The sequence below is a fragment of the Sinohyriopsis cumingii genome, chromosome 6 (assembly GCF_028554795.1).
Source record: "Sinohyriopsis cumingii isolate HCF-2022 chromosome 6, ASM2855479v2, whole genome shotgun sequence".
In the NCBI taxonomy this organism is placed as follows: Eukaryota; Metazoa; Mollusca; class Bivalvia; order Unionida; family Unionidae; genus Sinohyriopsis; species Sinohyriopsis cumingii.
This window is the reverse complement of record NC_142966.1, coordinates 157,760,459-157,783,900: the sequence shown is the minus strand read 5'-3', so window position 1 is coordinate 157,783,900 and position 23,442 is coordinate 157,760,459. Positions and strand designations below refer to the sequence as shown.

Below are 23,442 nucleotides of genomic sequence, written 5' to 3'. Positions count from 1 at the left end.
TGATGTGTAATAAAGATGAAATCAGACTTAGATATGTAATAAGGATGAAATCAGAGTTAAATATGTAATGATATAAGGATGAAATCAGACTTAAATATGTAACGATAAAAGAATGAAATTAGAATCAAATATGTAACGATATAAGGATGAAATCAGACTTAGATATGTAATGATAAAAGAATGAAATTAGAATCAAATATGTAACGATATAAGGATGAAATCAGACTTAAATATGTAACGATATAAGGATGAAATCAGACTTAAATATGTAACGATATAAGGATGAAATCAGACTTAGATATGTAATGATATAAGGATGAAATCAGACTTAAATATGTAACAATATAAGGATGAAATCAGACTTAGATATGTAATGATAAAAGAATGAAATTAGAATCAAATATGTAATGATATAAGGATGAAATCAGACTTAAATATGTAACGATATAAGGATGAAATCAGACTTAAATATGTAACGATATAAGGATGAAATCAGACTTAAATATGTAACGATATAAGGATGAAATCAGACTTAGATATGTAATGATAAAAGAATGAAATTAGAATCAAATATGTAATGATATAAGGATGAAATCAGACTTAAATATGTAACGATATAAGGATGAAATCAGACTTAAATATGTAACGATATAAGGATGAAATCAGACTTAAATATGTAACGATATAAGGATGAAATCAGACTTAAATATGTAACGATATAAGGATGAAATCAGACTTAGATATGTAATGATAAAAGAATGAAATTAGAATCAAATATGTAATGATATAAGGATGAAATCAGACTTAAATATGTAACGATATAAGGATGAAATCAGACTTAAATACATAACGATATAAGGATGAAATCAGACTTAAATATGTAACGATATAAGGATGAAATCAGACTTAAATATGTAACGATATAAGGATGAAATCAGACTTAAATATGTAACGATATAAGGATGAAATCAGACTTAAATATGTAACGATATAAGGATGAAATCAGACTTAAATATGTAACGATATAAGGATGAAATCAGACTTAAATATGTAACGATATAAGAATGAAATTAGAATCAAATATGTAACGATATAAGGATGAAATCAGACTTAGATATGTAATGGTATAAGGATGAAATCAGACTTAAATATGTAACGATATAAGGATGAAATCAGACTTAGATATGTAACGATATAAGGATGAAATCAGACTTAAATATGTAACGATATAAGGATGAAATCAGACTTAAATATGTAACGATATAAGGATGAAATCAGACTTAAATATGTAACGATATAAGGATGAAATCAGACTTAAATATGTAATGATATAAGGATGAAATCAGACTTAAATATGTAACGATATAAGAATGAAATTAGAATCAAATATGTAACGATATAAGGATGAAATCAGACTTAGATATGTAATGGTATAAGGATGAAATCAGACTTAAATATGTAACGATATAAGGATGAAATCAGACTTAGATATGTAACGATATAAGGATGAAATCAGACTTAAATATGTAACGATATAAGGATGAAATCAGACTTAAATACATAATGATATAAGGATGAAATCAGACAAATATGTAATGTGTGTGTGTGTGTATGTGTGTGATTTGAATTTTTAATGTAGCTTTAACAATTTTTCAGTCATATCGCTACGATGTCTGCAGTGTGACAGTTTATAGTGATGTCTAGCACTGAGGCATCATGCCACAGACATGTAGCATGATGTCCCACCCAATCACATTATCCTGACACCTGGCCGACCAGTCCTAACACTAACCTCTTAATGCTGAGTGCCAAGCGAGGCAGCTGTTAGTACCATTTTTGTAAGTTTTGGTATGACTCGGCCAGGGATCAAACCCACCACCTTCTGGCAGACACTCTAACCTAAATATGTAATGATGTAAGGATGAAATCAGACTTAAATATGTAATGATATATGGATGAGATCAAACTAAGCTAAGTAGCAGATAGGGATGAAATCAAACTCAGACATATAATGATGAGGTCAAACCTGGATATGAGATGATACAAGGATGAGATCAAACTTAGATATGTAATGATACAGGGATGAAATAAAATTGCTGAGTTTCTAATCTTAAATGGAATTTGTGCAATGTGTAATAGCTGTTTCAGATTTATTTTTCCACTTGTGTATTTTTTCTATAGTTTGCTAAGTTCTTATTATTACCCTTTTAGACTCATCAGGTGAAATTTAGTGGATATTTTGACATCAGGTGAAATTTAGTGGATATTTTGACATCAGGTGAAATTTAGTCTTGCCAAGTTCATATTAATTCTGTAAGACTGAACATTAAAGATCGGTATTTTTTCACTACTCTACCAATACACTGAGAAACTGTAATTCCTACTTGTATCTAACAGAATCTGGTGTGATTTTTCCACGCCAATCAACAGCCTGACTGACAGTAGCAGAATGGGGTCGAGCTGGCATGGCAGCTTTCTTTGTGTGGGCATCCTCAGCTTCAGCAAAAGTTCCTATAAGGATCTCCTTTGGCACTGATTCTGGATGGTCATTTCTGAAAAAGTCATACGACAAAATGTAAAACATTAAGCTGCCTAGCTTTCAATCATTTAAATTTATTCTTATTTTAACTGTCCTTCACACAGTATTATTATTACTGGTAGTAGTGGTGGTGGTAATGGTGGTAGTAGTGACCATAAGAGGAGACATTCTATGAAATTCAAACTTTTATCAGTACAGCAGAGGAAGAATCTGAACTAGAAGGCAAATCATGAGAATTAAAACAAGTTCCATAATTTTTCAGTAAACATACATGCCATTAAGTGTGTTTTATTCTATCAATTATCCTAAAATACAAAATACCCAAAAGTCATTTTCTTTCAATGCTGGTGTTTCAGTTAAGTAAAGAGACTTATAAATGTCATATTTGATGCTATAAATACTAATGAATACATGCAACTATACCTGGTCATGTCTCCATTTACCTTTTTGTTCACTTGAATAGTCCTCAATGGGTATGCAGGAATGGAACAATTCCCTTTTCTGAATGCCAGGGACAGGTTAAAAATATTCCTCAACTTATAAAATTGTCTACCAATAACCCAGAAGTTTACAATTAATAGAAAGAAGAATCAAGATTTTTCTGTGATTTTATGAACCAAATGACCTGTAATGGACTGATGGTCCACTGGCCCAAGAATCTGGGATGTGACTTTAAAACGAAATTGATATGTAATATGTGATCCACAAAATGGAATGCAATTAAATACAAGGTTTGGTCAAAATTAAGTTATATATGTACAAAACTACAGTCTTCATAAGCTCAATGAAGTAGAAAAATGTATGCCATGACCTGGGTCTCTCCACCAATGTCAATTAGGTTCGTCTGGTTTTCTACTGCACAATAGTGCAGATAACAATTTATTACTGGTCAGATCTGTTCCATTTTCATTCAACACCTAAATACTGCTGTGGTAATGTTTAAGTGAAACCCCATGCTTATAAAGCTGTCTATTCAGTCAACATATACAGATTTTAAGGATGGCCATTATGACAGCTGTTTGGGAGGTCATATTGGCATCAGACCAACTACATGTTGTGAGAAGTATCTGAGTGAAAACCCCATGTTAAATCCTCCATTCAGAAGAAGTAACAATAACATGATTTTCAGGACGGTTGCAATGGTGTCTATGTTGTATGTCCAAGCAGTGCCAATTTCTTTTAGGATCAACTAGACCTTGGGATTAATCTGTATGTAAAGTTTCTTGGCAAATGTCCAAGTAGTTTATGCTAAATGAATGACAGATCGATGACAGATGAAAGACAACAGGCCATGGTATAAGTTCTTCCAGTCTAAGACATGTGGAGTTAAATATCTTCATTGATAACAAGTTGACCATTGAAGAATTTCTTTCCAATCCTAACATGCACAAGATATGTGTTCAAGTGGTACATTAAATTCCAACAGTGCTTCAATCAGTTCATGGCACAAAATTTCATATCTCAAACCAGATGGACATGGCCAATATAGAGAATTTCATCACACTATTCCTTATCTGGGAAACAACATTGATCATTTAATGCACACACAAACACTGTGCAGCACCTTAGGCCACAATAAAACTAGATAATTTCTTTCCATTGTATAGTGTAAGAATATGTGTCATGGTGTCTACAACATCAGTGTACAACAGACAGAAATGAATCCAGTAGTCATATATTCAAGCCTACACTGCTGTGAAAATTTTATCAAAGCCTTTTTGAGAAATACAATTCTTACATCATTCACCAACATAGCTACAACATGAAGAACACATTGGTTCTCACAGATCTGTATAGATGTATGTAAATTAAACCCCTCTAGATCATCAGAATTCTAGTCCTCTGTTCATAACAACAAAAAAATATGCCATTGCAAACAAAGCATGTACATGTAACTATTTCATCCTGCTTTCTTCAATGGATCAGTATTTATGTTTATGTAGGTATAACATTAGTCAGAATAATTAATCATGTTTGGGAACCATCAAATTGCTGTGAATTTTAATTTGCATTTTAAAAAACATTAAACTTATAAAACATACATTGGCTAATTAAATGTGTTAATTTGTTAACAAATTAATTATTACTGGTTTCTTCAGTCTTATATTAATTAAAAAGTTTGTTAAATTATATTTTTTAAAATGAATTCTACATACAGTCAACAGCCAGCCCAAGTGTCGAGCCTGACAATTTTGGCATTTTTCACCTGTTATCTTCCTAACTAAAAGATTTCTTCCCATAATTGGCAACATCCCATAAACAGCCCAGTTTTGGTACTTCACCAGGTATGCTATTAAACAAAGTTGAAATGCTTCTGAAATTTCTATGATATCTTGTGTGTTTAGTATTATCCTGGTCTGTCCATCTGTCCATTTTGTGTTTATGTCAGTTTTAAGGCACTGTGGTGGGGCATGTATCCTCCATGAACACAATTATAATTCATGTAAGAATATACCTAATGATGTATGCAATTGCTTCTAAAACTTACGTGGGTGTATTCGCTCTCTGGACTGGACTTGTCACCCTCTGGCTCTGTGCAGTCACCGGACGGGACAATGGTCTTCTGGGTACACTGGTGCTTGCTGGCTGCCTGAATCCTGGTTGAGGTGCTGGGGCAAGCTGTATAAAAAAAACTTCCTTTAACTTTTCATTGGAAGCAGGGAGGTTAAGTGTTGTAAAAGAAGTGGCTAAGTAATAATGGTGATAGAATAAATGAGTTTAGACACATTTATAAAGGAAGACATTATTGATGATGTAGAACATTGACAATGGTAATGCAGTAAATAAGACACATTTATAAAGGAAGACATTATTGATGATGTAGAACACTGACAATGGTGATGAAGTAAATAAGACACACGTATAAAGAAAGACATTATTGATGATGTAGAATACTGACAATAGTGATTCAGTAAATAAGACACATTTATAAAGGAAGACATTATTGATGATGTAGAACACTGACAATGGTGATACAGTAAATGAGTTAAGACACATTTATAAAGAAAGACATTATTAATCATGTAAAACACTGACAATGGTGATGCAGTAAATAAGACACATTTATAAAGAAAGACATTATTGATGATGTAGAACACTGACAACGGTGATGCAGTAAATAAGACACATTTATAAAGAAAGACATTATTGATGATGTAGAACACTTACAATGGTGATGCAGTAAATGAGTTAAGACACATTTATAAAGGAAGACATTATTGATGATGTAGAACACTGACAATGGTGATGCAGTAAATAAGACACATTTATAAAGAAAGACATTATTTATGATGTAGAACACTGACAAGGGTGATGAAGTAAAAAAGACACATTTATAAAGAAAGACATTATTGATGAGGTAGAACACTGACAATGGTGATGCTGTAAATAAGACACATTTATAAAGGAAAACATTTTTGATGATGTTGAACACTGACAATGAAACCCTGGCAATATTTCATCAACATAAAGTTATACATATTCAGTGATTATTTAGAAAGCCGCAGAAGCAAAGTAGCAAAGTATGCATGTCCAACAATCAGAGACTACAACACTTGTAAATGATGATATAAACTGAACTAAGAAAAATCAAATTAAGTCAAGGTGTCATCAACATAAACTTGCATACCAAAGAAATTACTGTGCAGGAAGGAAATTTGATAAGCTGAATAATCAAAGGGGCATAACTCTGCTAAAAGATGCTGTCATATGCTGAATATATATCTAAGCAAACCCGGCAATCAAACTTGGCTAAGTTTTTATTAGTATCAAACTGCCTACTAATTCTGTATAAAATCCAGTAAGGCAGTCCTTTCAGTGCAAAACATATGTGGGTGGGTCAGACAATCAAGGACTATAAAACTTGAGAATGCTAAAATATTCAGCCAAAGTTTCATGAAAATTAAGATGCATACCAGCTTTGGCCTAACATCAAAAGGTTTCTTGTGCAGAAATGAATGTGGACAAGTCTAAAAGTCAGGGGCCTTAACTCTGCTAAACAATGGTGTTGAAGGCTGACATTTCAATTTAGCCAAGATGTCAATATTATCATTCTGCAATCCAGATTTGGCTGTAATTATAAGAAAATCCACTAGAACACATTTTGTTATAACACCATTTTGGATATAACAAAGTCACAGCATGGCATAGTTCCCTAATTTTTACACTGACTTCTTCAGACTAATTTGTAAGAAATGCAAAGTTTACTGCCAAAGTAGATTATACCTTGTTTTGCTAATCTGGTGAGATGTTCTGTAGTCTGGAAACATAAACTTGTCTTGCTTTAAATGAAAAAAGATGTAAAAAAAATTCTAGTTGTGAATATTCATTACAGATATGTCAACAGATTATCAACAGACTTGGTTGTTAGCCTGAATTTTAAAGATGCTGTTTCTTAAAAAACTGATAATTGTTTGAATAAAACCATCAACAATAATGATTATATATCTTTTTGATGATCATTTTCAATGTGCTGTGTACAAGTGTTGTTTAATCCAGGGTTAAGAATAGACCATCAATGCTTGTCAATCAACAGGCATACACACCTGCACACTCATCTCTGCCAAGGACAGTCCATCCACTTAGTTCACACAGTGACCCTTGGCATACAGAGCTCGCCAAAACAGTATCCACCACTTCATTATGTGCTCAGATGTTAATGAAAGAACCTGATTCAATCAGATTGATCGTGTCTAATTGGCACCATTTTCATTTAGTAGCCATATTTAAGGTCAGATCTACATCATTTTCATTTCTGACCAGCCACTAAGCATTAGGAGGTTAGTGTTAGGGCTCGTCAGCCTGGTGTCAGGATAATGTGACTGGGTAGGACATCATGCTACATGTCTGTGGCATGATGCCCCAGTGCTAGACATCACTGCAAACATGATAGTGATATGACTGCAAAATTGTTAGGATAATGTGACTGGGTGGGACATCATGCTACATGTCTGCAGCATGATGCCCCAGTGCTAAGACATCACTATAAACTGTAACAATGCAGACATTGTAGCAATATGACTGAAAAATTGTTAAAGCTATGTTAAAAATCCAAAACACACAAACATACATTAGTTAATTTTGTATTGATATGGTTCATGACCGTGATAGTAGGGAGATTATGTCATTGGGTTGCACAGCAGTCATTTTGATTAGTACGGTTGATTTGCCTTCTTCATAGCAAATTTATTTATAGTGTCAATATGGTTCATGACCCGAAATCAGGCATGTCTTTGGAGCTCATATCATGGGGCAGCAAAGTAATCATTTCAAATAGCAGGACTAGTTTTGCCCTCTTTGTTTCCAGACACATCACGAGAGTCATGTGACACAAACATGGTTGGCTAAAGACCAGAAAAATAACCAGATTGCTACAAATGAGAAGTTATGGCAGGAACAAGCTGAACTCCTAGAAATCATCAAACATCAACTTGGTAAGTATCATTTAATGTTTTGAATTAAGTGAGTTGTTCCATGGAAACAAATGTCTGACAATCAGAGGCTGTAGTACATCTGAATAATTATACAGGGTCTGACAATCAGAGGCTGAAGTACATCTAAATGATTATACAGAACATTGACATTTAATCTGGGCCAAGGCTTTGTCAACATCATGCAGAATAATAAACTTGCTTAAAATCCAATATTTCAAGTTTCATACCCTTCGGTACCCCACAAAATGACACAGAGGTCATGTGACTGGTCAGTATGCATATCCAAAGTGATGGTCAGCATGTTTTTAGCTTACACTAAAAATTTGTTATTTTTCCATTAGTTCAGAGTGTCCACCCATGTTTCAAGACTCCAGTTAAAGATGACTGGATTCAAATTAGCACTGCTTCCTTTATTTGGGCACTATATATGCAGCAATTCCTTCCAAAAGCAAAGTCTCTACATGGTTCATAACCCTGAAGTCTGGCATGTTTTTTTCCAGCTCAAAATGACCCCAAAGTTGGGCATTTTATTTGAACTCACGATCCCTAAAGGGCATGCTTTTCAAGCACATGACCCCAAAGATGCATGTCACTGCAGTTCATAGGGTAGCAGAGCCAAAGAAATGTAAGTATTTTACAACCCTTTCAATTACCAGGGCAAGTTTCACCCATGATTTCTGAGCTCAGGACCCTGAAGGGGCTTATTATTGTAGCTTGTGTTAAGGGAGCTGCAGAGCAAAGAAATGTAAGTATTTAACAATCATCTCAGTTAGCAGGGCAAGTTTTGCTCCATTTTGGTTTCAAGCACAGCATGAGTCATGTGAAAATAACATGATTGCTTATGTACCAGATTAATAACCAGTGCACTGTAATGAACAGCTGTGTCAGCAACAAGCAACAAGGAGATTATCCTTGAAATGGTAATATGAGCTGATAATCAAGATTAACATCTTCCTAACTGGCAACCTGCTACTTTCTCCATTTTCATAACTGAAAACTGAAATTATTAGACTTGCATATTTTCATAGTTGTTAACAATCCATTTGGCATCACATAACTTGCCAATTTTCATATTTGGAAGAAATAAAATTTGCATAAATGAACACTCACTTAACATCTGATTTTTAATTCATTTAGCATTCATTTTATGTGAATAGTGGCAATATGTGTGGGAATATTTATGTAAAACCCTTGAATTTTGTCTCTTTCTTAAAATCAGCCATGACAGCAAGAACCATAACTCTTCCCAGCATGTAGTTACATAATAAAATGTAACCCATGGAAGCAGTACAACATACATTGGGGTGAAAACACACAACAATGTCATCTTATGAAGAACAAAAACATTTATATCAAGAATTTGATTATATAAAAAGTTGCTTCAAATCCAATAATAAAAGGATGTATTGTGTGAAAAAGTAGGCAGATTTCAGACAATCAAGGGATGTATTCCTACTAAACAATGATGTAGATGGATGATGATCAAATTCAACCAAAGTCTCATCATTGTTAATAAACATACCAAATTTGGTTGAAATCTAAAAATATAAAGGAGTTATTGCACAAACAAAAGTGGGTAGGCCAAACAGTCCTGCCCTAATGAGACTGAGAAATACATTCCATTAACCTAGAAGACAAAAGGGCAATAACTCTAACACAATTGCAGGAGCAAAGTGATTTGTTGATATGTACAAGAAAATAATATTTACTAAGTTTCAAGACAAAGGACACAAACACACAGACTGACAGATGGACACAAAAATTTAACTGACAGATGGATACAAATAAAAAGACTAACAGAAGGACACAAACACATAGACTGGCAGATGGACACAAACTTAAAATGATGGATGCAAATACAAGGACCGACAGATGGACATAAACACACAGATGGACAGATGGGCACAAACACACAGACTTCACGAGGGATGCAAACACAGAGACAAACAGGGGGACACAAACACACAGACTGACAGATGGACACAAACATAAAACTTACAGATGGACACAAACACACAGACTGACAGAAGGACACAAACACACAGGCTGACAGAAGGATACAAACACAAAGACTTACAGATGGACACAATCACATAGACTGACAGAAGGACACAAACACAGTGACTGACAGATCAACACAAACACAGACTGACAGATGGACACAAATAAATTGATAGAGGGACACATTGACTGACAGATGGACAAAAATACACAGATGTATAGATGGACACAAATACACAGACTGAGAGACTGATACAAACACACAGACTGACAGATGGAAACAAATACACAGACTGACAGATGGAAACAATTAGTCTGACAGGGACACAAACAATTCGACTAAAAAAGGATGGACACAAACATGAACTGACAGATGGACACAAACACAAAAACTGCCAGAATAAAACAAACACATAAGCTAACAGATGGACACAGGCACATAGACTGACAGACAAACACAAGACTGACAGAAGGACACAAACACACAGACTGACAGATGGATACAAACATATAGACTGACAGAAGGACACAAACAAACAGACTGAGAGATGGACACAAACACATAGACTTACAGATGGACACAAACACACAGACTGACAGGACACAAACACACAGGCTGACAGATGGATATAAACACAAAAACTGACAGATGGACACAACTACACAGATGTATAGATGAACACAAATACATAGACTGAGAGATTAATACAAACACATAAACTGACAGATGGAAACAAATACATAGGCTGATAGATGGAAACAAACAATTAGACTGACAGGGACACAATTAAACTAAGAGATGATAGACACAAACACGTAAACTGACAGATGAACTCAAACACATAGACTGAAAGATGGATGCAAACACAGACAGATGGACACAAACAAAAAAACTGACAGAATAAAACAGATGCATAAACTAACAGATGGACACAGATACATAGACTGACAGACAAACACAAGACTGACAGAAGGACACAAGCACATGGACTGACTAATAGACACAAACACATAGGATTACAGATGGGCACAAACACATAGATTGACAGAAGGACACAAACATGTGGACTGACAGATGGACACAAAAACAAATACAGTTAACCTTGAAAGACCACTGCTGTGTGAGACCACCTTCTTGAGAGACCATATTCTCAAAGCACAAAGTTTTTGATTATACAACATTGTGACCTGTTATGAGAGACCACCTGTCTTCACAGACCATAATTTTTTGGCACAAGAGGTGGTCTTTCAAGACAGGTTATACTGTACTGACAGATGGACAGAAATACATATACTGACAGATGGACACAAACACAATGACTGACAGATGGATACAAACACACAGACTGATAGACAAACACAAACACACAGACTGACATGTTGACACAAACACATAGACTTACTGATGGACAAAAACACATAGACCGATAGATGGACAAAAACACAGACTTACAGATGGACACACACACACACAGACAGATTGATGGAGAGACATAAGAACTGCTAAATATCACCACCTCAAATGAGGCAGGAGTATAAAAATACAACTATTTGGGAAAGAGTTGGAATCCAATGGCAAATCATTTGATTTGTAAATATTTAAAAATAATAAAACTGTTGTCAATCCTTATAGGGTTTTCATCAAATATTACATATGGGGCAAGATTGAACGGTAACTGTCCCTGATGTTTAAATTTTTGTACATTCCTGTAATTTCTCATGACTTATTACACAACAGTTTATAACAAAAGGAATCCACATGCATTCTCAATATGAGATTTTTCTACATCTTTAAAAGTATTTGACCAATGTACAATGAAAACGTGATTTTGCATTTAAAATATGGAAAGGATAAATCATGTCCTATGGCTGAACAATGTCATATATAAAAAGAACAATGCTTGCATCTAAGACATAACAATTTTTGTGTAGAAATTGTGGTTGATACAAACTAAAAAATTTAAGATCTACCTACAAAAAACACCCCCTCCCCAATAAGAGACATCTCTACAAAATTTAAGTACAAATTAAAATGTTAATTTTAACGAGAAAATATATATAATTATGAAACGATCTCATGATAATTAAAATATAATTGTGTACAAAAAGATTTCACAAGCATAATACTATTTTCATAGTGAAATTCTCAAGTACTAATGTGTAAAAAATCATATCCTGAACCTCAATAAATACTTCATACAAACATGGAAAAATGTCAAACACTGCAAAACATGAAAAGTTAATAATCCACATAGAATACCTTTTCCTTGAACATGGTCATCCCATCAGTCACTGTGTCAATCAAACCAACCACAGCATCTAGTTTCAGTTCTGTTTTGGGAGTGAGTGCTTCCTCTTTTCTTCTCTTCTCCTCTTCTTCATCACTGAAAAAGAACCAATATTTAATTTGTATTAATATCCAAAGCAAAGGTTTGAATACTGTGAGTTTATTTATTTCTGTTGACATCAATTTTTTTGGCTTTGTCACACATGACTTTTTGTTGTTTTAAATTCAAGGGTTGGGGAAGGGATTCTTCTGTTTCCATACAAGAATCATTATTGTTCATTGGGTCTTTAAAAGTAGTGATTTGTAGCCAGCATGGAATCAATTAAAAGTGGTGCCCCAAGAAAAATACTTATTTCACAGTAAGTTGTTATATGCCATTTATTGAAGTTAAACTTGTACAAATTTACAAACTTAATTTGTACTATGCTTCATGGCATTCCACTTAAAATTTTAAGAGTAGTTTCACTCACATAATTCTATCATATACTACTTTCAGAAATGGACACAATAAATCCTATGTACCATCGTCTCTGGTACATAAAACCTGAAACTGTGACTCTATTTTTCTGGTTTCTAGTCACAAGATGTTCTCCAATTCAGGTTATCATCTTTTTCCAATCTCTGTGAGACTTTCTATCAGCTGAAGTGACCTAACTGTAAAACATGGCAATCAAGTGAAAAGTTCGGTAAAACCTGACCTTTCATACATTTCATTTTCTCTGAGGTTTATGAATGCATTACCTTTTTTATATGTGAAGTGTGTATGTATGTATGTATGTATGTATGTATATATATATATATATATATATATATATATATATATATATATATATATATATATATATATATAATATAATATATATATATATATATATATATATATATATATATATATATATATATATATATATGCACACACACACACACTATAATTGGTCAATTACAATTAACAATATATAAAATCCTCCATTTGAAAAGTTAAAACATGAATATTTAATTTAAAATCAAAATATATTATTAATTTACTTTATTATAAACAGAAATGAGTTTTACTGTGTGATTTATCATCAGTGGAAATTGCCCCCACCTCAGAATAAGTTTTATTTAAACAACGCTGATTTTCATTTGTTTAGCAAGATTTATTTTATCCAAAGGGAGGTAATTACTATAACTCAATCTTTTTATAGAAGCATGTGTGTGATTTAACCTAGCTTTAACAATTTTTCAATCATATCACTATGATGTCTGCAGTGTCATGGTTTATACTGATGTCTATCACTGTGGCATTGTGCCAAATACATGTAGCAACACGTCCCAGCCAGTCACATTATCCTGACACCAGGCCAACCAGTTCTAACACTAATCTCTTTATGCTGAACACCAAGCATGGCAGCAGCTATTACCATTTTATAAGTCGTTGGCATGACTTGGCAAGATTCAAACCTGAAACCTAACCATCCAGGCAGATGCTCTATCTGTTGCCAACAATGTTAGCTAAGAGATTCTGTAAGGCAATAAGTATATGTAAGGTTCACGAGGTATTTAATATTCACTTGTTGTACCTGGTATAATGTTCTTGTGTTTAACGGCACAGAAACACTAGTGGGTTATTTAATGCCAGAATAACTGGAGTAAAATTCCTTCCTGACCATGGCTGATCCAACTGAGGGATAGAACCAACACCCTTTCAGTCATGACCCCAGCATGCTAACTACAGAATAAACATAGCTCCTGCCACCATCAGTCACCTCTTATGATACACAGGAGGGTGCAATGGACCTATTCCACATCCCTGAGACAGAATGACACACACACACACACACACATACACACACACACATGCATGCATGCACACACACACACATACACAAAGAGGATGGTTCGAGTCTCGGATTCAGCCAATGTGTGTATGTGAGAAAGCTTGCCAGTAGCTTCTCGTGGGTCAGTGGTTCTTTCCGGGATTTTCCCGGGTTCTTCATCCACCATTAATACTGGCTGCCATGTATAGCCTATCGTGTGCTGAAAAATGGCGTTAAATCCCACAACAACAACAACAACAACACAAAGAGGAAACTAATAATGTTATGCACAGTAAACTGTGAATATATTCTAGAGCCAAACTATGGAATTCCATACCACCTTATACAAAGTCAGCTGACACATGCCAAGCTTTTAAAAACCTTCTTAGTCAACATCTACAGAAAAAATTACTTGTATGATTTTGTTTATTTCAGCACTACTACCTTTTACAGCATTGATATGATGTACTCACCTATAATGTATCACACATGTTCACTAGCTGCTATTTGTATGAATCCTGTATGTACTCATCCTTGAAGCCTTGTACATATTTTATTGTAGCAGAATGTAGCAGAAGATCAACTGTATAGTTTTTAACAGAATTTGTTGTCTAAAGATACCTCATCTTGTAAAAATTGTGCATTATATAAATTATTGTAGAAGGTCTCATGGAAGATTGGTCAACTGACCAAATGAGCTTCTTCTTTAAATAAAGTCATTATAATAATAATAATAATTATTATTATTATTATTATTATTATTATTATTATTATTATTATTATTATAATATAGGGACACTCCATTAGTATATAGGGGCCACGAGTGGCCGAGTGGTTTAAAGTGCTCACCATTCCGGATCACTGCCATTTCACCTGTCTGCATGGGTTTGAGTCCCGGGCACTGCCAGTGTGGATATGTGAGAAAGCTTGCCGGTAGCTTCTCGTGGATCGGTGGTTATTTCCGGGGTTTACCGGGTTCTTCCTCCACCATTAATACTGGCTGCCATGTAAAGCCTATCTTGTGCTGAAAAATGGCATTAAACCCTATAACAACAACGACAACCATTAGTATATATGATCAATGAATCGTGATAACCTAAAGTTAGACAACACTCACTGTAGCAACAGCAAAACAATTTGACCAATCAGGCTTCAGCTTCATGGTTAAAACTTTCCCTCTTATTGTTTTGGCAATGTGGGAACTTAGCAAATCTGTGAATCTCTTTTATATAATTTCACACTTTTCATACCTGTTTAACAAGAACTGCCTTCCTAGTGGCTCAGTCTTTTGGAACTTGGCACTCTGTGCCCGTTCCTTCTGTGGAGCACTCTTGACCCTGGCTTTTGTCTCGGCAGTTTGAGCTCTCTTTGCACTTTTGCTGCGGAATATTGGCACCATGGCTGGTGAACCATAGTCCTCTGTAGACCGGTAGAAATCCTCAAGTGACTGGTTGTTGAAATTACATTCTTCTAGAAAAAGCTGAGACCCTGAGGCTGTAACAGGGAATTGAAATTATTTAAAATCTTTGACTGAAATGAAGTTTCACTTATGTGCAGATCTTGAATATTTTAGCTCAGATGAAAAAAAATTCTTCATTCTTTACATTTCAATAAGGAAATTATTTTTAAAAGCAATATGCCTACAGAACAAAAAGTAATAACAACATAAGCCCAAAAATAATACACACAGGACCAATCATGGAAATTACTTTTTCTTCACTACATTAAAAATTGTCATGCATCATCAATTCTGGGACAGTCTAGAACAATATAAGAATAGTGGTTCAATACTGATTACTAATGTGTTTCATGTATTGAAAACCATTTTAATGGAATGATGATTTCAACCCATATGGTATTTTCTTTTACTGAATATTTCAAACCCAAAGAGTTCTAAAATGCATATATTCCTGTTTCTCTGCTTTAGTAGTGGTAGTTGATGAAACAAAAGTTAAATTTACTCCTCATCATTCAGATGGGACAAAATTTAACATTTACATTCCACACCATTTAAACGGGACATTTAACATTTACATTCCACACCATTTAAATGGGACATTTAACATTTACATTCCACACCATCTAAATGGGACATTTAACATTTACATTCTTCACCATTCATAAAGGGACAAAATTTATAATTTGCATTCTTCACCATTCATAATGGGACAAAATTTATAATTTACATTCTTCACCATTCATAATGGGACAAAAGTTGTAATTTACATTCCTCATCATCTAGATGGGACAACATTTACCATTTACATTCCACACCATTTAAATGGGACATTTACCATTTACATTTCTCACCATTCATATCAGATATCTACCATTTACAATACACCACATTCAGATGGGACAAAATTTACCATGTACATCCCTCACCACAGAGGTAGTTGTACTCAGATGGGACAAAAATTTATCATTTACATCCCTCACCATAGTGGTAGGTGTACTCAGATGGGACATAATTTATCATTTGCATTAATGACTATAGTGGTAGTTATGCTCAGTTGGGACAAAATTTATATGAACATCCCTCACCACAGTGGTAGTTGTAGTCAGTTGGGACAAAATTTATCATGTACATCCCTCACCATAGTGGCAGTTGTACTCAGATGGGACAAAATGTATCATGTACGTTCCTCACCATAGTGGTAGTTGTAATCTGATGGGACAAAATTTATCATTTACACTCCTCATCCTTTTCAAACTTCAATCTTCTTTCAACTCTCTTGGCTACTTACAAGAATGATATATTTGCATGCATAAAGATAAGCATATAAATATTCTGGATAAAGATAAACACTTTCGACACTTATTGTGGTGCATAATGGTGCAATGAGAAGGTCCAACAAACATGCAGATGACACAGTGCCACTGACAATATCAATGTGTGATGTGAATAATCTGTGTAACAGAAGCATGAACAACATTCAGAGCAAAGATGTTCTGTTTAATATTCCATAAAAAGAATAACATTTTGAAATATAGCTTTAAAAGAACTACAAAAAATATCAAAAGGTTTCATGCCTATAGTATTGAACTTGACTCAAATAAGCCCCACCCCAATAGCTCTTCTGGAGAAATCCACATGCACAGCATCCATTACAAATATTAATTGGCATGGGAAAGGTGCCATATGAACTTGCTTATAAGTAGTGTGTGACTGCAAGCAAAATAGACCTTGATCTGCCAACATATAATGCATCAAGAACTCAGGGTCTATGTTGTTTACTCTACTAATTACTCCAAACAAACCACATAGACCCAGACCTGCTGGCACACTATATAATGACAGATTTGGGTCTAGGCTGTTTGCAGTTAGACCCATCTTATAAGCAAGTATATCTGGTATATACTGTGTTAACAAGTATGTTGTTGTTGTTGTTGTTGTTGTTGGGTTTAACGCCATTTTTCAGTACATGATAGGCTATGTATGGCGGCCAGTATTAATGGTGGAGGAAGAACCCAGGAAAACCCCGGGAAGAACCACCGACCCACGAGAAGCTACTGGCAAGCTTTCTCACATACCCACATTGGCCGAATCTTAGACTCGAACCCATGCAGATAGAGGTGAGATGGCAGTGATCCATAATGGGAAGCGCTTTAGACCACTTGGCCACTTGGGGCCCCTGTTAACAAGTATGAACTTTTGGAGAATACTTTTCTCCTAAATGGTTTTTAAAATCCAAAACAAATTCCTGTCTAGCAAAGCCCCTCCTGAAATTGCAACCAAATTGTTCAGTGTGTGTGCATATGTCTGTGTGTGTGTGCATGTGCATGTGTGTGTGTGTGTGTGCGTGCGTGTAATGTACGTATGTATGAACTAAGATCCATCTCAAACAACAATTGATATTTAACTAAACCAAATACAGAGTTTTGAAAGAAGAGTTTTGCTTTTTCTGGAGTTAAACTATGGAATTCCATACTGCCCCATATAAAGTCAGCTGACACATGCCAAGTTTTTAAAAAAACTTCTTAGTCAACATCTACAAAAACAATCATTTGTATGATTTTGTGTAAGTGAGTACTACTAATCTTTAAATTGGTGTTATACCATGTACTCACCTATAATGATTTACAAATGTTCATTACTGCTATTTGTAGGAATCTTGTATGTACTCATCCTTGAAGCCTTGTGCATAGTTTATTGTAGCAGTGGATCAATTGTCTAGTTTCAATAGCATTTGTTGTCTAGAGACACTTTATCTTGTACTGTATGTACAATTGGAACTGAAGAGGACCTCATAGAAGATTGACCAGTTGACCAAATGACCTTCTTTTGTAAGTGATCATCATCATCATCATCATCATCATCATCATCATCATCATCCTTGTCATCATTATCATCATCATCATCATCATTATTAAGCATGTGTATATATAACAGGTTTAATGGCACATCAGTACATTGCTGACTACATGTTAGTGATTTAAATTTTACTTAACAAAATTTAAAGATGAGGAATTGTAAAGATGATACAGAAAGATAAATCCTTCCAAATAAGATAAGTGGTAAAGATGTTAAAGTCCTATAAAATTATATAAAAAATAGAAGATAAAGATAAAGAATATAAAACCCATAAATGATGCAGTCAAAATTTTATATACTGACTGCATTCCCTCAAAATGTCCAAGATTTTCTCAGGTGGTACACCCTCATACAGTTTCTGAATCGAGTTCACATCAAAATCCTGATATACTCAAGAAGATGTGCAGGTTGGTATCATGTGCCATTTTCAGTATATAATTTTCTTGATTAAATCACAGAAAGTGATCTTGAATTTTTCACTGTATTTTTTGGCACATAAATCAATACTTTTGACCTGAAATTCTGGGTTTCATCTTACATTCTGACTTATATATGGAATGTCAGTGACATTACTTTCAGTGCAAATAATACCATGATACTGAGACGATATCAGCAAAATCAAAAACAGATCACATAGCTGCATCTGAATTCTTCATCAATTACCATGTCAATAAATTCTTATAAACTGATATGACTGCTTTTATATTATATTTTTTATCTTTTTTTAAATGTATTTGTGTGTCTTTTAATGTACTTTCTGATTTCTCAACATAAAATAAAAAAGAAACAATTAAAGTTCACAATTCACAGCCCACATGGTAATTATGGTCTGTATTCTATAATATATTGTACTTACGCAAAGCGTATCATTTGTCCCTAAACAAAAAATAAATAAATGGGTTTTGCTCCAGTTATCTTTTTTAATTACCATACTTCATTCATCCTGATCACATTTTAGTCATTGGTCCATTGATATTTGATTTAACAGAATTTTAGTTGATGACTCAAGCAATTACTGGTATACATCTTTTTTATTGATATAGATGATCTTACAAAGGGATGTAATCCATATTAATAACTTGCATGTTCATTGAATATTTATAAAATGCCATCTCACATGCCAATTTCCAGGCATAGTGAGTAATACAAATGAAATTTTCAGCATTCTGGTGCTAAGATATGGAACTCACTTCCCCTCAGTGTCAGAATGGCTAGGTCAACATACAACTTTACATGAAAATATCCTGAAAATTGCAAAAAGATTAAAATTTGAACTTTGGTAACATGTCCTATTTCAATATTACAAATATCAAATGTCTTTCATTTATTTCATATAAACTTCAATTGTCATGATTTAATGTCTCATAAAATATTTATCTTTAGCAATAATGCAAGTGTTGGTACAGTTTTATTCCTATGTAGTATTTGCTAGTGTTGGTATAGTGTTATTCCTATGTAGTATTTGCTAGTGTTGGTATAGTGTTATTCCTATGTAGTATTTTCTAGTGTTGGTATAGTGTTATTCCTATGTAGTATTTGCTAGTGTTGGTATAGTGTTATTCCTATGTAGTATTTGCTAGTGTTGGTATAGTTTTATTCCTATGTATATTTGCCAGTGTTGGTATAGTGTTATTCCTATGTAGTATTTGCTAGTGTTGGTAGTGTTATTCCTATGTAGTATTTGCTAGTGTTGGTAGTGTTATTCCCATATAGTATTTGCTAGTGTTGGTATAGTTTTATTCCTATGTAGTATTTGCTAGTGTTGGTATAGTGTTATTCCTATGTAGTATTTGCTAGTGTTGGTATAGTTTTATTCCTATGTAGTATTTGCTAGTGTTGGTATAGTTTTATTCCAATGTATATTTGCTAGTGTTGGTATAGTGTTATCCCTATGTAGTATTTGCTAGTGGATGGTAGTGTTATTCCTGTGTAGTATTTGCTAGTGTTGGTATAGTGTTACTCCTATGTAGTATTTGCTAGTGTTGGTATAGTGTTACTCCTATTTAGTATTTGCTAGTGTTGGTATAGTGTTATTCTTATGTAGTATTTGCTAGTGTTGGTATAATGTTATTCCTATGTAGTATTTGCTAGTGTTGGTATAGCGTTATTCCTATGCAGTATTTGCTAGTGTTGGTAGTGTTATTCCCATGTAGTATTTGCTAGTGTTGGTTAGCGTTATTCCTAAGTAGTATTTGCTAGTGTTGGTAGTGTTATTCCCATGTAGCATTTGCTAGTGTTGGTATAGTGTTATTCCCATGTAGTATTTGCTAGTGTTGGCATAATGTTATTCCTATTTAGTATTTGCTAGTGTTGGTATAGCGTTATTCCTATGTAGTATTTCCTAGTGTTGGTAGTGTTATTCCCATGTAGTATTTGCTAGTGTTGGTATAGCGTTATTCCTATGTAGCATTTGCTAGTGTTGGTAGTGTTATTCCCATGTAGTATTTGCTAGTGTTGGTAGTGTTATTCCCATGTAGCATTTGCTAGTGTTGGTATAGTTATTCCCATGTAGCATTTGCTAGTGTTGGTAGTGTTATTCCCATGCAGCACTTGCTAGTGTTGGTATAGTTATTCCCATGTAGTATTTGCTAGTGTTGGTATAGTTTTATTCCTATGTAGTATTTGCTAGTGTTGGTATAATGTTATTCCTATGTAGTATTTGCTAGTGTTGGTATAGTGTTATTCCTATGTAGTATTTGCTAGTGTTGGTAGTGTTATTCCCATGTAGTATTTGCTAGTGTTGGTATAGTTATTCCCATGTAGTATTTGCTAGTGTTGGTATAGTGTTATTCCCATGTAGTATTTGCTAGTGTTGGTATAATGTTATTCCTATTTAGTATTTGCTAGTGTTGGTATAGCGTTATTCCTATGTAGTATTTGCTAGTGTTGGTATAGTGTTATTCCTATGTAGTATTTGCTAGTGTTGGTAGTGTTATTCCCATGTAGTATTTGCTAGTGTTGGTATAATTATTCTCATGTAGTATTTGCTAGTGTTGGTATAGTGTTATTCCTATGTAGTATTTGCTAGTGTTGGTATAGTGTTATTCCCATGTAGTACTTGCTAGTGTTGGTATAGTGTTATTCCCATGTAGTATTTGCTAGTGTTGGTATAGTGTTATTCCTATGTAGTATTTGCTAGTGTTGGTAGTGTTATTCCCATGTAGTATTTGCTAGTGTTGGTATAGTTATTCCCATGTAGTATTTGCTAGTGTTGGTATAGTGTTATTCCCATGTAGTATTTGCTAGTGTTGGTATAGTGTTATTCCTATGTAGTATTTGCTAGTGTTGGTATAGTGTTATTCCTATGTAGTATTTGCTAGTGTTGGTATAGTGTTATGCCTATTTAGTATTTGCTAGTGTTGGTATAGTGTTATTCCTATGTAGTATTTGCTAGTGTTGGTATAGTGTTATTCCCATGTAGTATTTGCTAGTGTTGGTAGTGTTATTCCCATGTAGTATTTGCTAGTGTTGGTAGTGTTATTCCCATGTAGTATTTGCTAGTGTTGGTATAGTGTTATTCCCATGTAGTATTTGCTAGTGTTGGTATAGTTATTCCCATGTAGTATTTGCTAGTGTTGGTAGTGTTATTCCCATGTAGTATTTGCTAGTGTTGGTAGTGTTATTCCCATGTAGTATTTGCTAGTGTTGGTAGTGTTATTCCCATGTAGTATTTGCTAGTGTTGGTATAGTTATTCCCATGTAGTATTTGCTAGTGTTGGTAGTGTTATTCCCATGTAGTATTTGCTAGTGTTGGTAGTGTTATTCCCATGTAGTATTTGGAGTTTAAATGACAAATCCCCAAGCTCAACATAGCTACCACGAGGCTTCAGTCTTTGATTACTTACATAGAATGGTGGGATGCTAAGCTTGTCTCTCAAGCATCCTTGTTAACTGATGGTCTGACACCTTGGCTAATTTCATCACATAACATGTTTAATTCAAACTGTCATAACATCACTATCTTTCACCCAGTGTTCATTACATTTTCACAGTGAATCACAAATTACTGTCTAGTCAAGTGATAGAAGTTTAGAAAGAAAAACTTTTTGAGTTAAACAAAGCACATGCTAATTAGTAGGTCTATTTTTTCTCTACTGAATTTGGTGATTCATCAATTATATGTGTTCTAATCATGTTTACTGTTATGTGCCTGCTACATATAGCTTTGGCAGATTTTAGAGTAGTAGTTATTTACAATCTGATTAAAATCTGATCTCCAATTTCCTACATGAAGATGACAGCAACTTCTTAGGGGTCATGTAGTGACCTTATAATTAGCCAATGGAAATGCTGCTTTCAGAAATGTTGAAGTGAATCAAATCACTTGGCACATATTGATACTCTTTGGTTCTACTGTCCAGTCTCCCAAATGCGAAAATAGAAGACTTCATCTGATTAGCTGATAAAATTAGTGATTATATTAATAACATAGGTCATAAGAATATGACCCCTTAGGATGCTGTCAGATCTTCATGTAGGACAATGGAGATCTGGTTTTAATCAGATTGTAGTTATGTACTAACTGAATTACCTTTTCAGATAAAGAAATTGTTATTATTGTATTATTTTATTATTATTATTATCATTATTATTATTATTATTATTATTTATGACTATTACAACTTATTTGGATATTTATTTCGTCAAAACTAGCATTTTTCATCTGAAACAATTTTCCAGTAATTCCAACCAGTATAAGTATCTATGAAAATTTCATGAAAGTTGGATGAAAAATATGCAAGTTATAAAGAGTATAATTTGTACAAGTTATTTCCACCTATTTGCCTTATACCGTCGGCAAGCTTTCCTATGGCAAACCAGCTATGCAAGGAATGATACTTGGCTGTTGATCACATGTATTCATGATCCACTGGTGTCACTGTTATGTTATAGTACATGGACAGATGCCAGTGTTGACCAATGTATGCCAGTGTTGACCAATGTATGCCAGTGAAAGTGTGGGTTTTGACCATCCAGGATGGCTCAGTTTGTATGTTTTTATTTCAAAAGTTGTCCAGAAGTAATTTATAATTGCATATGGAAAAAAACACTTTGCTTATTTGTAGCAA

At 34.1% G+C, this 23,442-nt stretch overlaps 1 protein-coding gene across 1 annotated transcript in view; it reads right to left on the bottom strand.

The window, feature by feature from the left end:
* The window catches only part of LOC149798366 (uncharacterized), a 211,359-nt gene that overhangs the window by 113,634 nt on the left and 74,283 nt on the right, over positions 1-23,442 (bottom strand). The window contains exons 10-14 of the mRNA XM_089960868.1: positions 19,564-19,617; positions 15,309-15,552; positions 12,233-12,356; positions 5,028-5,158; positions 2,385-2,552 (exon numbers count right to left, since the gene is read on the bottom strand). Of these exons, the coding sequence (XP_089816994.1) occupies positions 2,385-2,552; positions 5,028-5,158; positions 12,233-12,356; positions 15,309-15,552; positions 19,564-19,617 (721 nt within the window). The remainder of the gene's footprint in view (positions 1-2,384; positions 2,553-5,027; positions 5,159-12,232; positions 12,357-15,308; positions 15,553-19,563; positions 19,618-23,442) is intronic.